The sequence below is a fragment of the Equus quagga genome, chromosome 2 (assembly GCF_021613505.1).
Source record: "Equus quagga isolate Etosha38 chromosome 2, UCLA_HA_Equagga_1.0, whole genome shotgun sequence".
Lineage (NCBI taxonomy): Eukaryota > Metazoa > Chordata > Mammalia > Perissodactyla > Equidae > Equus > Equus quagga.
In genome coordinates this window covers 106677354-106692709 of record NC_060268.1, presented here as the reverse complement: position 1 = coordinate 106692709, position 15356 = coordinate 106677354, and the positions used below count along the sequence as shown (strand labels likewise).

Here is a 15356-nt window from a genome sequence, read left to right as displayed (position 1 = left end):
TACATCTATAAAGACTAAGCATGGAGCTTAAGCAGTTTATGAATCCTGACCAACTCCTGAGATTTAATTACCTTTCATACGCAGCCTGGGACTACACGCCCCTATTTGTAACATGCTAAATGATAACAAAGGTTTTTAGAGAGAGAAACTGAACCGAAATGAGATGCTTCCGAGAGACCTCGTAACATTTCTGGCACTGGCAGGACATGCTAAAAAGATTTTTAAAAAGAGAGTGATTGAGAAGCCATGAAAGACAAAGACGAAGGTAACTAAAATAACACACCAGCCGTCTCCTCTGACACGTGGAGGAGTCAGAAGGTGAGGATTCGAGGATGCAATCCACAGCTATGGGGAGCTAGCAAATCATTGAATGCTTTAATTTTCTCACATGTAAATGCAGATTCTCATACCTTCTTCACAGGACTAGGGTTAAAAGAAATATTCTTTTTCGTGAGAGTATAGTGCCTTTTGTGAGGCACTATGAAATTTCAGGTTTATTTACTAATACAGCAGATGTAGCAAATACCGTAGACGCTAAGCAGGGCTAGACGTCAGAAATCCTGGAAACCTCATTTAGTAAGCCTGTGGAGCACTAATCCTCAATACGATTAAGATCATGTTTTTATTTATAAAATACTTCTCTCTAACCAACCTGCCTGTATGATTCTCTACTAAATGTTGAATTCCAAAATATTTTGAATGTATTCAATTGGAACAGAGTCCAGGATAAACTGTGGAGTGGGGAAAAAAAAAGCAAGTTGCCGAACAATGTGTTTGGAATGATCCTAATTTTCCAAAAAAAAATTTTTAAAAAAAGAAAAAAGATTCTAGAGATAAGCCATTTCTAGCTAGAAAAGTGTCTTAGGGGGACACAGTGGTGGACGTCTAGGATTGGTACTCAGAGGGAGATGGAGGCTTTTTTTCTTTTTCACACTTCTGAAATATTTACAATGGACATGCATACTTTCACATTTAAATCAGTGTTTATAAAAGAAACCACTTGAAACATTTCTCCATTAAGCACCTGGGGAAATGAAAGTGTGGCTAGAGATCCTCGTTCTTACTTTCATTCATTCAAATATCCAAGCACTTCCCGAGCTCCTACTGTATGCTAAGAAATGTTCCAGACGTAGGATGTGCGGGAGTGAAATGAAGTAAGTCACTGCTGCCATGGAGCTTAAGTGCCAGTGAGTGGGGCAGAAAATACACACACAAGCATGTACATAGACTGTGAAATGGGAGCCATGGGGGGTTTGGAGAAGAAGAATGACATGATCACTCTGGCCGCCTTCATTGTTAGTAGACTAACGGGAGCAAGGGCAGAAGCATGGAGATGAGAGGGGGCCATTGCAATAATTCAGTCAAGAAAAGATCATGGCTTGGACCTGGGCGGTGGCCCTGGAGGTGGTGAGAGGTAGTCAGATTCTGGATACGCTTTGAAGATAGAGCCAACAGTATATGGTGATGGACTGGATATGGAATGTGAAAGAAGGAAAAGGCATCGAGAATGACTCCCAGATTTTTTATCTAAGCAAAGAAGTGGAAAAATAGACTTGCAATTTCTCAAGAAGGAAAAGACTGGGAATGAGTCGGGTTTTCTGAGAGTGGGGAGGAATTCAATTTGGGACATGTTAAGTTGGAAAGGCCTACTGGTCTGACAAGTGGAGATATTGAGTAGGAAATAGACCTGAGTCTGAGGTTCGGGAAGAGAGCCAGGCTGCAGATATGTGCTTGGAGGGTATGTCGAAAAATATACCTCAAAAATATTTTTACAACATTTTCTCACTGTATCCCATTTGATACATCTAAGCAAGATCCTCAGGCCACCGAGTAGTAGGGCAGGACTAGAATCAGATTTTCTGATTGCTAGTCCAATAACCTCATAGTGGAAACCCATTGACATATTTAACCTTGATTTTTTCAAAGGGCTGAGCTAATAAAGTAAAACTCTAGCATTGGAATTTTAGGTATATACAATAGAGGCGCTCACTACATCTAAGTACAAGAAAAGGTCTCAAAGAGCTGAATCATTCTTGTGACGCCTGTGCCATCAAAGCTAGGTATGAAGTCCCCCTGTGGCAGATGTGCCATCAGATATCTATGGCATCTAAGAAAACTAGCACATTAATTACAATAATGGCACAAGGAGTGACAGGCCAGCATCTGTAAAACACCTTTGCAATCCAAGACCATTCTTTACCATTTTGGAACAGACGACACACATATCAAACAAGTGCATAACTCCTTGATAGTAAAATTGTGCAAACTGTATGTGCAATTAGTACAGTGATAAGAACTTCCCTGGGGGGTTTGAAACATACCAAAAGTGTTCTAATCCCGGGTGTACTGCCTTTCCTTTGAAAGTGTGGTGTAGAAGTTGAAGGAGAAAAAGTGAGAAGCAAGACACCTTTCACAGATATTGTCCAGGAATACAGTGGGAAGGCAATATTGTCCTTTAGGGCAGCCATTTGCAAAGATCCTCAAATTTTTTCAAAGGAGTCTTTTGTTTATGTATAAAAATAACAGTGTCTTACAGTCATTTGGGATTCCTAGTGATCATTTTAGTAGCAGCGTCAAAAGTAGGTCTTCCGTTCATCTGACCTACTTTGGTTCAAGAAGAAACTACAGTACATCCTTTGAAACTGCTTCTCATTTGCTAAATTATTTCTTCATATCAACAGTGGTTCCTCTGCAGCCACTACGGGCTAAGCACTGGAAGATCTACCTTCATGGAAGAGCCAAAGGTGAGGAATACAGTTGCTGAAGAGCAAAGAAGAAAGCCTCGCCCCCACACATGTCCTGCTTCAGTGGATTTGATGCTTGTACAGGGCACTCTTGGTGGTGCCTACCTGATGCCAAGACCACATCATGCTAAGCCAGCGGCAGGACAGCCTGGCATCCACATCTTCTCCTAGGCTTCCTCTTCTCCCCCACTGTGGTGCTCCATCTCTTCCTCTTTCCACCCCACTCCCTTTGGTGGGAGCCAAAGAGAAGAGCCCTGGCTGCCATGTTCACATCAGCTCAGCGTACACAATGCTTTAAACAACAACTTCTTAGGGTCTCAGTTTTGTTTGCTATAAAATTTGTGAGTGGAGCTCCATGATCCTCCCGATCCCTCTTCCAGCTCTTTAGCTCTACAAATGGAAACCACTTCCAAGAAGACAGAGAAATCTCCCAGATCTCCTGTTACTTTTGTCTGTTCAAGCTACAAATTCCAAAGTTGAACCCAACAAGGGTTCTGAAGCAGATGGGATGTTTGTGCATGTGCCTGGATGTATTTAGAGTATTTGCATGCCATCAAGCACCACCAAAACGAATCGGTTAGGCACCATGCATTCCAAATAAGCAGAGAGAATAGAATTCCATGAGGGTTTCCTGCACACGGATGTAAATAGAATCGCAAATACAATTAGCCTGTCCCCGTCTCATCTATGACTCAGAGGCAGGCAGAACTTCCCTGGGGGCGGGGGGGTGTTGAAACAGTTGAAACATGCCAAAAGTGTTCTAATCTTGGGTGTACTTCTTTTCCTTTGAAAGTGTGTTGTAGAAGTTGAAGGAGAAAAATCCCTGCTTAAAAAAATCACCTAACCTAGATGGTTTTCAGTGAAAGCAGTTTGAATGTGGAGGAACCATTACATACACTCAAAATGTTTTTCAAAACATGACAGCTAATTAGGACTCAAAATGACTGTGAAATTGTACTAGAGACGCAGACTAATGCTCCTGGAAATCCAGGCTTGACTGGCAGTGAAGCCACACCTCACGTCCTCTCCTCGGACACCAGGCGTGAGTCACCTCTCTGACGCCAGCTCTTCCAATTAATGGTGCAGACTCTCGCCACCATGGTAGCTGGCAGGCTTGTGTTGTTTCTGGGTCAGGCTATGTGTAATTTAGTAATCCTGTCAGGATGATGAAGACACATAGCCTTTTTTCCTCCCTCTTCGAATCTGTGAATCGAGTGTCTTCTTCATAAAAGCAGGAGATGCCCAGCAGACTGCCGGTAGCCCCGGTATGAAGTCAGGATGCCCAGAGGACCTGTTTGGAAGCTCAATCCCACTGTCCATCACTGCCCCCAGGCCGGTGATTTCACACAAACAATGCTTTCCCACACACATGGCTTATGCAGAAGCTCAGTGCCCTCCACACGAAGAATGAGCATCGTAGCATCCAAGCCTTGAATCTTCTGGACGTGGATGTCAATGTGGACTCACAGTAATCACGTTCTCTCCACATCATACACACAATAGGCTCTGGCAAAGTGCTTTATGGAATCAAATCAAAATATTACCCTCACTATGCAATGCTTTCATGTTGTCGCTGGCAAGCTGTTTCCTCCATCCACCCTCAGTGTGGTATCTTTGATCAAGAATGGAAACACAAACCAGTCAGAGTTTGGCTGGAGGATTTCGGCAGCCTCTCTTGAATCTCTAGATAAGTTCTAATTTGAAACACAGGATTTGTTTTGTGTAGGGAGGCGCCGCAGAGCCTCGTAAATACATCTTTCTATCTCAGAGCACCACGTTCCACTCAAACCTAAGTGCCGCTTTGTAGGAGTTCAACGGTACCTCTGCATATTTACCTTCAATCGGAGACACAAAACAAAGCCTGGCTTAAGTCTGGGTTAAAATCCATATTGTGGTGTAGATTTTATTTGAGGGGGTAGGAGGTTGACTTCAGTACCTAAACCAGTGCGTCCCAACCCCAGTTTACATGAACCCAGTATGTCTCCACTTACCTTAGCAAGGATCAGCAAAATTCTCAAAAAACATAATTTCAATAAAATACTTTTATTAAGCATAAATTTTTTTCTAGTAACTGTATGTTGCACAGAACAGGCCTGTCCATTGACTTCTGGGCATAGTTGCCTCCTGATTAGCCAAGAAGGACCACAGGGCTGTTGGATGGAAGATTCTGCCACATTAGAAAGGACCTCAGACCAGCCATGTACTTCCTAAGCCTCAGACTTCTCAACTATAAAGTTGGGATAAGAACACCTATCTATCTAGAGTAGTTTTATTAGAATTGAATGACTTTTCATATAAGACACTGTGTGGTTATTAATCAAGTCCTTCAAGCAGTTATTACAGAATAGTTGAATCAACCGATGTCGAACCCTCTTACATTCTTAAATGATATGTGGTTTGAGTTTGTGACACAGACACTGAGAATGATGAGGCAAAGGGACTCGGAGAATATAGTTTTCTACTCCAAACCACTCACCACATATAAGAACTACGTGAAATGTACTTTCTGAATAAAGCTTCATTTGGTCCCCATGGAAACCTTAGATGTGCACGTTATTATCTGATGTTACAGATGAGGAAGCTGATGCTTACCGAGGCTTTATCAATTGTCTCTGATCTTGCAGCTACTGAATCTGGCTTGGATTGGCTGTGGGAAAACTAAAAGGATCTTATTTACACACAGCTCTGTCTCCTCTCAGCCTCCTCCCCACCACCCAACCCAACCTTATTAAGGAGAAAACCAATATCCTAGAATCAAACGAAACTTCTAGAAAATTTCTAAACAAGAGACCAACGCAGAGCCTGATTGCAGCTTTCAGAACTGCTACCTGACCCCACCACGAGCCTGAGGTACGTCCCACTGCTGGGCTAGGGGCCAGGAACCCTTTCATATGCATTGGTTCTATGCACAGTGTTGCCCCCAGGTGCCCAGTCAGATGGTCTCTTGCCCGTTTCCTGGAGGCCAAGCCCCCTTATATGAGCTCACATCTGTGCAATCCATAAACACAAAATAAACAAAAATGCAAAACAAAAATTCTTCTAGTGTTTCTTTGGCCAATTTTCTAATAATAGCTTAAACACTAGTTTTGTAAGAAAAATGAAGTTATGAAGAACAGAAAGTCTACTTTGAAAAATCTACCTTGCTCCACTTTGGTGGCCTTGGTTTGGTCCCCAGGCATAAACCTACACTGCTCGTCTGTCAGTGGCCATGCTGTGACAGAGGCTCACATACAAAAAGAGGACGCTTGGCAGTGGATGTTAGCTCAGTGCAAATCTTCCTCAGCAAAAAAAACAATCTACCCTGAGCAATGTGAAAATAATCACTGATTAAGTTGAAGAAATTTCATGCTAAGTTTAATACGCAAGGTCAAAGATTTAAGGTTAGAAAAAAAAGGAAACATAGCACTGAATTCACCCTTAAACTGTGGATCTGAATACTTGTGATCAAGATTAATCCTCGACCATTTGAAGCTACTTAAACACACACACACAAACACACACTCAAGATAAAGTATGTAAGAAGCAAAGTTCTGAAAATTAAGACAGCAATGAGAAGCAAAGACCAAAATAGCTACATTTCCCACAAATACATCTAATAAAAGTCATACCACTAAATAGAAAGGATGAAAGAACAGAGAAGCGTTTTCACCTGGAGAAATGTCAACTTGTGATTAACTAATTGAAAAGATACAGGATGGGGCTGCATATCCCTTATCCATCTGCGCATCCATCTGCTTGCCCTCAAAAGAGGTAACCAGGGACAAGGGGCCGGCCCTGTGGCGTAGTGGTTAAGTTCATGCACCCCGCTTCGGAGGCCCAGGGTTCACCAGCTCGGATCCCGGGTGCAGACCTACACACCGCTCATCAAGCCATGCTGTGGCAGGCATCCCACATATAAAGTAGAGGAAGATGGGCAGGGATGTTAGCTCAGGGCTAATCTTCCTCAAAAAAAAATGGAACTAACCAGGGTCAAGCTGACTGCATCCACAGATCAACACGGGACACAGTGCTTCATACGGATGCAGACCCAAGCCAACATTTTCTCATGCATCTTGCTCACTGGTGGCTCGTTTTGATGAAGGTATTTGCAGATGTGACGCCAAGTGTATCGTCTTGTGTGAGAAGAAATTGAAAAGGAGTGATCAAAGTCCCATTAGTGGTGATACTCCACCACCAGTTACATGGCAGAATTGCCTAGTAAAGGAAACCTAAGAGGGACTTGAGTTCCCTGGTACTGATAAGGTTCCCGGAAAACTGAGCCCATCAGATCCACAAGTGTCTGAGCCACACCCCCCGAAAACTGCATTGTGCTTTGGCGTTGTGTGCACGTCTCAATTTCAGGGCTAATTTTTAGTGGTCAGATTTAATCATCAAAAATGATGAATTGCCTACCAAAACCTAGAGAGAAAACATTGCATATTGGGTAATCTCTGAGCTCCCAGGTGTGCCATATTATAAATAACAGTAGTATCTACTTGTTTCCATCTGCTGAGGCATGGAAAAACTGTGTACTTGTTTGAGACTTCTTTTACAAAACAACCTAACACCTGCTTCATCCACAAGATGAAAAGGATATGAATGAGCTCTTCATCGTGACTCTGGATTGCTGTGTGAAGTTGATCCTCTAGGTACAATAACTTCTTGCCTATGGCTTCACATTTTTCTCCAAGTTCTGCAGAAAAGATGTAAGGCTCCTGGCCAGAGAAAAAGAAAAGGATGACTTGTGAGCTATAGACTTTTTCAGGGTCATGAACACATCTGTAATTTACCCGGCAGTCCACAAAGGGGAGATTTCCCAACAGAGCTCTCCCAGCTTCTGCAGCCTGGTGGAGTCATGCCAGAAGCTTTGTCTGCCCTGGAGGGCGTTCTTGAGAAGACATGAACCGATTTCAGGTTATTACTGAACGGCGAGACGTGACCACATAGCTCTACAGGTTACCACTCTTATCTGGTCATTTTAAAGCACTATTTCCAGTATGTCAGCTCCTAAAACGGGTTTATGAAATGGGACGCCTGAGTCTTCCAGTCGCATCCATGGGCAAATTCACAATATAATAGGAATTCTAAACAAAGTGGGGATGGGGCAGTCATAGGAACAAATAGGCTGACCTGTAAGAACAAAGAGATATTCCTTTACGGCTACCGGAATCTAATAGGGCACCGAACATTTGTTTACACGCTGTTCACAGTCCCTGAGAGCGTGAATATTAAGGAGACCTTAAATGCCATGAGGTGTGTGTTATGTACACAGCTGTTGCTGCTACCACCATAGGTGTTAATTTTCTTTCTCCCTCACTGCAGCATAAGCCCCATAAGAGCAGGGACAATGACTGTCAAGCCCACAAGAGCAGGGACGATGATGTCTTGCTCGCTGCTGGGTCCAGAGTTCCTGGCACAGTGTCAGACACATGGCAGGCACAACACGAATGAATAACTGAGTCTTGGAGCTCGCTCCTTCTCAAACGTTTCCCCTTCAAACTTATATGCCACATATGAGCCAGAAAAATGCCCTCTTCGTGTCATTTTCCTGCACAAAACCACTACAGAGCAGAGTCCAAACTCTGCCCTTCCACAACCCAGCACTAGGCCCCCACTTCAGTTTTGTCCCTGCTAGTATCTAACCTTTGCCAACTAGACTGCTTCCATTGCCTTCTGCCACACTGTTCTTCCTGCCGGTCCCCTCTCTTCTATCCTTCTCTGAAACCCAGCCTCTCCTTCAAGGCCCCCAAACAATGTTTCCACCTTAGAGTACAGCAGTTCTGATACATGGTATGTCCTCACAAGTGATTGTCAACTCCCTGCGGGCAGGGCCATGGCATTCATCCCAGGACTTCAAGTGTAACGCCTGGCATACCGAAGGCCACGGATTTTTAAAAGAAAAGAATAAACAAGGTCAAGAAAACGAGGAAAGAAAACAGGGAATCTTAGCATAAAGGAAAAGGAAAAAAGCAGCATTACGCTTAGAGAGAGAAATCAGACAGAGAAAGACAAATACTGTATGATATCACTTATATATGGAATCTAAAAAAGCCGAACTTGGGGTCGGCCCGGGGGCACAGTGGTTAAGTTCGCACGTTCTGCTTCTCAGCGGCCCGGGGTTAGCTGGTTTGGATCCTGGGTGCGGACATGGCACCGCTTGGCAAGCCACGCTGTGGTAGGCATCCCACATATGAAGCAGAGGAAGATGGGCATGGATGTTAGCTCAGGGCCAGTCTTCCTCAGCAAACAGAGGAGGATTGGCAGTAGTAGGCTCAGGGCGAAACTTCCTCAAAAAAACAACAACAAAAAAAAGCCAAACTTGTAGGAACAGAGACTAAAATGGTGGTTACTAGAGCCTGAGGGAGTGGGGAATTGGGGAGATGTTGTTAAAAGGTACAAACGTGCAACTAGAAGATAAATAAATCTGGAGATCTAAGCACAGCACAGTGACTGTAGTCAACTGTGCTGTATTGTATGCTTCAAAGTTGCAAAGAGACTAGATCTTAAATGTTCTCACCGCAACAAAGAAATGATAACTATGTGACGTGGAAAAAGTGTTCGCTAAAGCTACAGTGGTAATCGTATTACAACAGATAAATGCATCAAATCAGTACACTGTACACCTTAAACCTATACAATGTTATATGTCAATTATATCTCAATAAAACACATAATAAATAAAAAAGCAGCAAAAAGTGAGCTCAGAATTAAAACTTCACCAAATGTAAAAGTAATATTTTCCCAACTAATAGTGAAAGTTTTAGAAAGGATACTAAAAAGAATTTTGCAAAAGAGAAAGAATTAAAACATATATTCAGATTAAACTGCAGGGTTACTACAAAAGCTGTAATTAATACCCCCAAATAACAACAAAATGCCCAGGTGTGGTGATATGTACCGTTAAAAAGTCCTTAGAGATCATGAGTTATATAATATTATAAGTGGAGTCCATGAATAACCATTAAATCCAGACATATAATTTAACACTCACTATAACAACTCTGGAATGCTTTAAAGTGTAAATCCCAAATGGTCAGTCATCTTAGAATAAAACAGTGGTAACGGGAACTATAAATAACTATTGTAAATTTTGCAGAAGTCTAATACACTGCAACTAAATGTACATACAAAAGAAATCTAGTGACAACAACATCTCATTTTGAGGACAAAGGAACGCAAGAAGGCGTGTGAAGCATGCATGAAGGTTTGCTCCTAACTGACCATAGCAGTGATGATGAGAAGACAACAAATACACACATATATTTTAGTGATCCTAAAAATAATAGCATTATCATTCAAAGCTGTAGAATTACAGAGTAGGCAAATGACATGGAAGCTGAGACAATGGGCAATGAGTAACGCCACAGTCATGCGTGAAATAAATGAGACAGTAAGAAAAAGAACATCTGGAGGGAAATGATTGACAGTGGGGAAACCACAAGTCATACACAAAGGAGAGAAATACAGCGTTAGTGGGAAAATATATATGACTTAGAACACACTTAAAGAGAGAAAAAACCCAGAATCAGAACATGGGACCAAGGAATTTAAAGCACTCAGATGGAATCAAATGATTCAATCTCCATCTTAAGGCTAAAATGAATATAAATCAAAGCTAAATTAAATCCATTCAAAGTATGGTTTCACATTTCCCTCCTGTGATCGCTGCCTATTTTCCTTTTAAAACTGTATATAGATTGATAGTATAGTTTGATTGTGTGAATTTGGGAAAGCAATTTCAGACCATGTAGCCAAAACTTTAAATTGTTCATATCCTACAATCCAATAATTTTACTTCCTGGAATCCATCAAATAGGAAATTTAGGTACTTAAATTTAATTAATTTTTATTAAGCTTTTTAAATGAGGATGGAAAAATGTCTATCATATATGTTAAATAAAAACATAATATTTCAATAATGCAAAAGTAATTCATTAAACATTTGAGAAAGAAGAAATAAATGTCCAACAATAAAAGGGACGGTTAAAATAAGATCCAGTGTATTCAATTCGTATTTAGCCATTAAAATCATCTGAATACAAGAATATTTAATGATGAGGAAACACTCAAATAGGCAGAGCACTAAAATATTAACCATTACAATTTGGAGAGGCAGTATTATGGCAAATTTTTATTTCCTTCTCTATGCTTTGTTGTATTTTCCACATCTCTAAAATATAATAAAGAAAAAAGTCACCAAGAACACTAATTCAAGCCATAATGGAAAAGTATGGAAGAAATCCACCTGAACATTTAAAAAACAATTTTAAAGATTAAAAAGACAAAGAAGCATAAGGAAACAAACTCAGAATGTTCAAGAGTCTATGACCTGTAACAGAAGATCTGACTGTCATTCTCTCACAGGCTTTTTCTCCAAGTTATGGAATCACTACCAGGCTTTTGCACAAACCACTACTTGTTATCCTGACAGATTCTGATTCTGAACTGAAAACATACTGAGTGTGACCTGAGAGAGTATTATCTGAGGGGTTTATGGCTTTCCTATATTGCTCACATTTGCAATCCTGGGAATAGAATTAGTTTAAGACCTAAACTGAGAAGTGATAGCTCATGAGAGGGTAGATTTAAATATTTCTATCAATCTGGTGAAAAATTCTGCTCTGCTCAAAGGAATCCTGTTTGTCCACACACGGCAGAGCAGGACCAGAGTCCTGGGTATCAGCTGGACAAAGTCGCAGAGGTCCTGCCTGTTAACCCTGAGCTTGAGGGGCGAGGCAGAAGGTCCCTGTCTACCTCCAATGCTGTACCCAGGGAAGGCAGAGTGTACATGTAGCCTTGGCAATACGGCTTTCCAGAACCTTGCTTCTCTGCTGTCAAGAAACAATTTATTACTTCCTCCCCTTGAACCTGGGTGGACCTTTGAGGATCCTTCAAAGAACAGAACACAGCAAAGTTGACATGCCTATCTTCCAAAGCCAAATCATAATAGGTGAGCGGTCTTCTCAGATCACTTGCTCTGGAACCAGGCCTCCATGTTGTGAGGAAGCCCAAGCCACATGGAAAGGCCATGTGTGGGTGTGTGGTTGAGAGCCCCAGCTAAGGCCCCTGCCAACAGCCAGACGTGGAAGGGACTGAGCCTTCGGATGATTCCAGGCTCCACCTTGAAGTCATCCAGCTAACACCCAAACATTGTGGGGCAGAGACAGCCCTCGCCACAGTGCCCTTTCTGAATACCTGACTCATAGATCCATTCGTGTAATAAATGGTTGTTTTAAATCACTAAGTTGAGGGTGACTCATTATGCAGCCACAGTAGCTAGAACAGCAAGCTACATTGGTTATACCCTACACAGGAGCCTGCGTGGGTGGACAGGACTGTTGCCAAACAGTAGCAGGAAGTGCACCCTCATCGGCCCCTAGCTAAAGAGCAATTTCCCAGACTGACTAGATTTGAAGCTTATTGAAGTGCTAATGCCCAGACTTGTCTCAGGGTGGGAGGTCCTAGGCCTGCTGGGAGCTGTGGCTCTGAGGCTGAGAAGACCAAGAAAGAGATGTCAAGGAGTGGCCACTGCTGTTGGTCAGTGGTCCCCGGATCCCTGGCTCCGGGTCGAATGTGCAGGCTATTAAACAGTCCAGGAATGCATTCTGAGCAACATATTTGCTTGTAATTCGACCAAGGGCCTCGCTTGCTTCTAGCTTTGGGAGAAATGGCTCTTTCTTTAGTAGACACTCAGCACAGCAAGGCGCTCCCATGGTGAGAGGCAGAAGGGTAAGAAATAAGCGGATTCCTGTGTGGGATCTCACACTCACCTGGGGCACACTCACGGCATGGAATGAACAACAAAGTCACTGCACCGTTTAAATGGTTATGTCCTCCTGGAACGTGGCTGTGCACACGCTACGTTCACATGGGGCGGCAGAGTCTCTGAGAAGCATCCAGTGTGCTCCGCTACCACTGCTTTCTCTGTTGCTTTGAGAACACCCTTCTCAAGTGTGTTCTTTTAAGCCAGTGTGTTTTAGGTTTTGCTCTGCAGAGATCCCATGGCTGGAGAGCAGAGACTCTACTGTCAATGCTACCTCCATTTCTGATGTCATCTATTTTATTTGTCTGAGTCTTGGTGGAAAGTGAAAAACAAGTAAAAGAAATAAGAGCTATTGGAGTGGATTTGTTTGCTTGTTGGTCACAAAAGAAAGGAAGCTTCTTTTCAAAGCTGGTCTCAATAAAAGCTTTGGAAGCACCGGCATTTCTGTTTAAGCCAAAATAGTGAACGGTAAGTCAGTGTACTGTTCAGCAGGCCCCCGCTTGGGACCTAACTGTGTGAGAGGTGGAGCCCCCCACCTAACACCCACCTTCTTTCCCAGGACATCAAATGCAAGCATTTCCAAAGGGCCACCCTGGTCAGGGCTGCTAAGAATATCACGAGCCCTTCCCCAAGGATCTTAGTACCTTGAAGCAGACAGCATTGGAGCTGCCAGGCATCTTAGGCACTATCCAGCTCAATTCCTCCTTTTGCACACGCAGAAAGAGTCACAAAGACTCCTGTGACTTGCTGAAGGTCACACAATGAGAAAGTGGCAGGATGGGGTCTGAGCTGCAGGTCTCCTCATATTTAGCCCTTTCTTTCCTCTGGATCCGACTTAGCCACACTGAGGGAAAACACAAAAGGGGATTTCTGTGGGGCTGGCCCAGAGTGGGAGGGAGAGGGCTACAAAGCAGTGACAGAAATAAATCAGAGAGCAAACAGCACCTAAAGACATCACCTCTCTTCCCTTCTACCCTGGGAACTCTGCAAAGTCTGTTCTGATTCCTGCAGGGCTCAGCCTCATTAAGGGAGGTTGCAGGTTGGGCTCTTTCCAGGACTCAGATACATATCGACTGGAGGTGGCGATGATGGCAAGCAGGACAACCTGGGATGCAATGGTGATGCAATGTAGGGACAGGACCTTCGGTCCACATGTCCCTAAAAACAAGGCTGGAAGCAAAGTAAAGCAGCTGAGTCACACGGGAAGGGCAGCAAGAGTTTCCTCTTCCTCAGAATATGAGAGCCTTGATCTCTCATCTCCCACCACCTTGGTAGATTCCAAGTGAACGTTCTCTGAACCGCGTCCAGTAGCTCTTCATGCAGTGGCCTCCTCTCCATGCGAAATTTATAATGTTGGCTTCCATTTTTATTATCAAATTAAATGTGGCAAAAAGAAAAAAACCCTACATGACTGATACTTGATAATTAAAATATCGCCCACTACAAAGTCACTGGCCTTCCTAGCTGAAATAGAGTTTTGTAGGATTTGCGATTCTGAATGGGTAAAGTACAGGTTGTTTGGCATTTCAAAGTGTCTTTGAAAACTCTCCAGTAATTTGCCCCATCAGGCAGTCTTTTCAGCCATTCAAATTATGACTTTTTCTTTCTATGCATCCCTCCCATCATTTAGCCCTAGAAGTAACTATTTTCTCCACGGGCGAGGATGAAAAGAGCTGTACCAGGTAAATGGCCTCATTACTGAGTCTTTGCCCGCCACTGCCTGGCTAGTACCCGCCTCTTTCTTCAAAACCCTGCAGATTCCACTTTTCCAGGAATGCTCCTGGATCCCTGAATCTCCTGCCCCACCTCAACCCTGTGTTAGGGGTGTTCCTTCAGCACCGTGTGTTTCCCTCGAGCATGGCACTTCTTCACTTGGGCATACAGCTGTCTGTCTCCCCTACTAGACGGTAGCAGAATGGTGTCCTGCGATCCCTACAGCCGCAGCGACTAACAACCTGCCTAGCATTTAAAAGGTGCTCAGTAAATGTTTGTTGAAGCAATGAATGGAGACTCTTCATTCTCATGAGGTCTTGAGGAAGCTACACTTTCTCCAGCTACATGATCCAAGGCATCCTCTCATCCAGTATGTGATGAGCCAGGCAGGAGACCGATGAGAAGACCTCTCTGAACACAGTCCCCTTCTCCTGATGCAGCCAGGAGCAGCCTTGCCCAGGCTAATTCTCCTGCAGCCAGGAGAGCCAGCGGATGCTGTGTGCCCGCCACCGCACTTCCGTACAAATGTGTCTTTTATTAGCCTGGGATGAAGCCCTAAGGCTTCCTCCCGTCCCTCCACATGGGTGTGATTCGGTAGCACCAACTCGGCCAGGCGATATTTCAAACATGATCTGAGTAACTCACCTCGTGATCAGAACCTGTAGACTTGAGCGTTTGGGCAGAAATTTTCAGCTGTGTTGAATTAGAGCTGATGTCAGATTTCTGTCCTCCTCACCAGATTCGGGAAGAGTGATTTAAAAAGGAAAATAGGGGGGCCAGCCCGTGGCACAGCGGTTAAGTTCGCACATTCTGCTTCTCGGCGGCCCAGGGTTCACCAGTTCAGATCCTGGGTGCGGACATGGCACTTCTTGGCACGTCATGCTGTGGTAGGCATCCCACATATAAAGTAGAGGAGGATGGGCATGGATGTTAGCTCAGGGCCAGCCTTCCTCAGCAAAAAGAGGAGGATGGGCGGCAGATGTTAGCTCAGGGCTAATCTTCCGCAAAAAAAAAAAAAAAAAAAAAAAGCAGGATTTCCTTTGTCGGGCAGAATCTTTCCATTAAAATGACTTTCTAGAAACATTTGTCTATGAGAATTTAGACTCAGATCCAAAACTGCATTTCAGTTGCTAGTCTGAGTGGATGCCTAAACCTCA

General features: G+C 43.4%; 1 protein-coding gene across 5 annotated transcripts in view; it reads right to left on the bottom strand.

Moving 5' to 3' along the window:
- Positions 1-15356, bottom strand: part of DISC1 (DISC1 scaffold protein) — a 341872-nt gene that overhangs the window by 10467 nt on the left and 316049 nt on the right. For 4 of the 5 annotated variants that reach the window (XR_006887032.1, XR_006887035.1, XR_006887036.1 and 1 more), the window contains exon 12: positions 7321-7438. Coding sequence is in view for 1 of the 5 variants with exons in the window: in XM_046650469.1 (XP_046506425.1) it covers positions 7321-7438 (118 nt within the window). In the remaining 4 variants the exon portion in view is untranslated. Of the gene's footprint in view, positions 1-7320; positions 7439-15356 lie in introns of those variants that run through there. The other variant, XM_046650478.1, reaches the window with a different exon arrangement.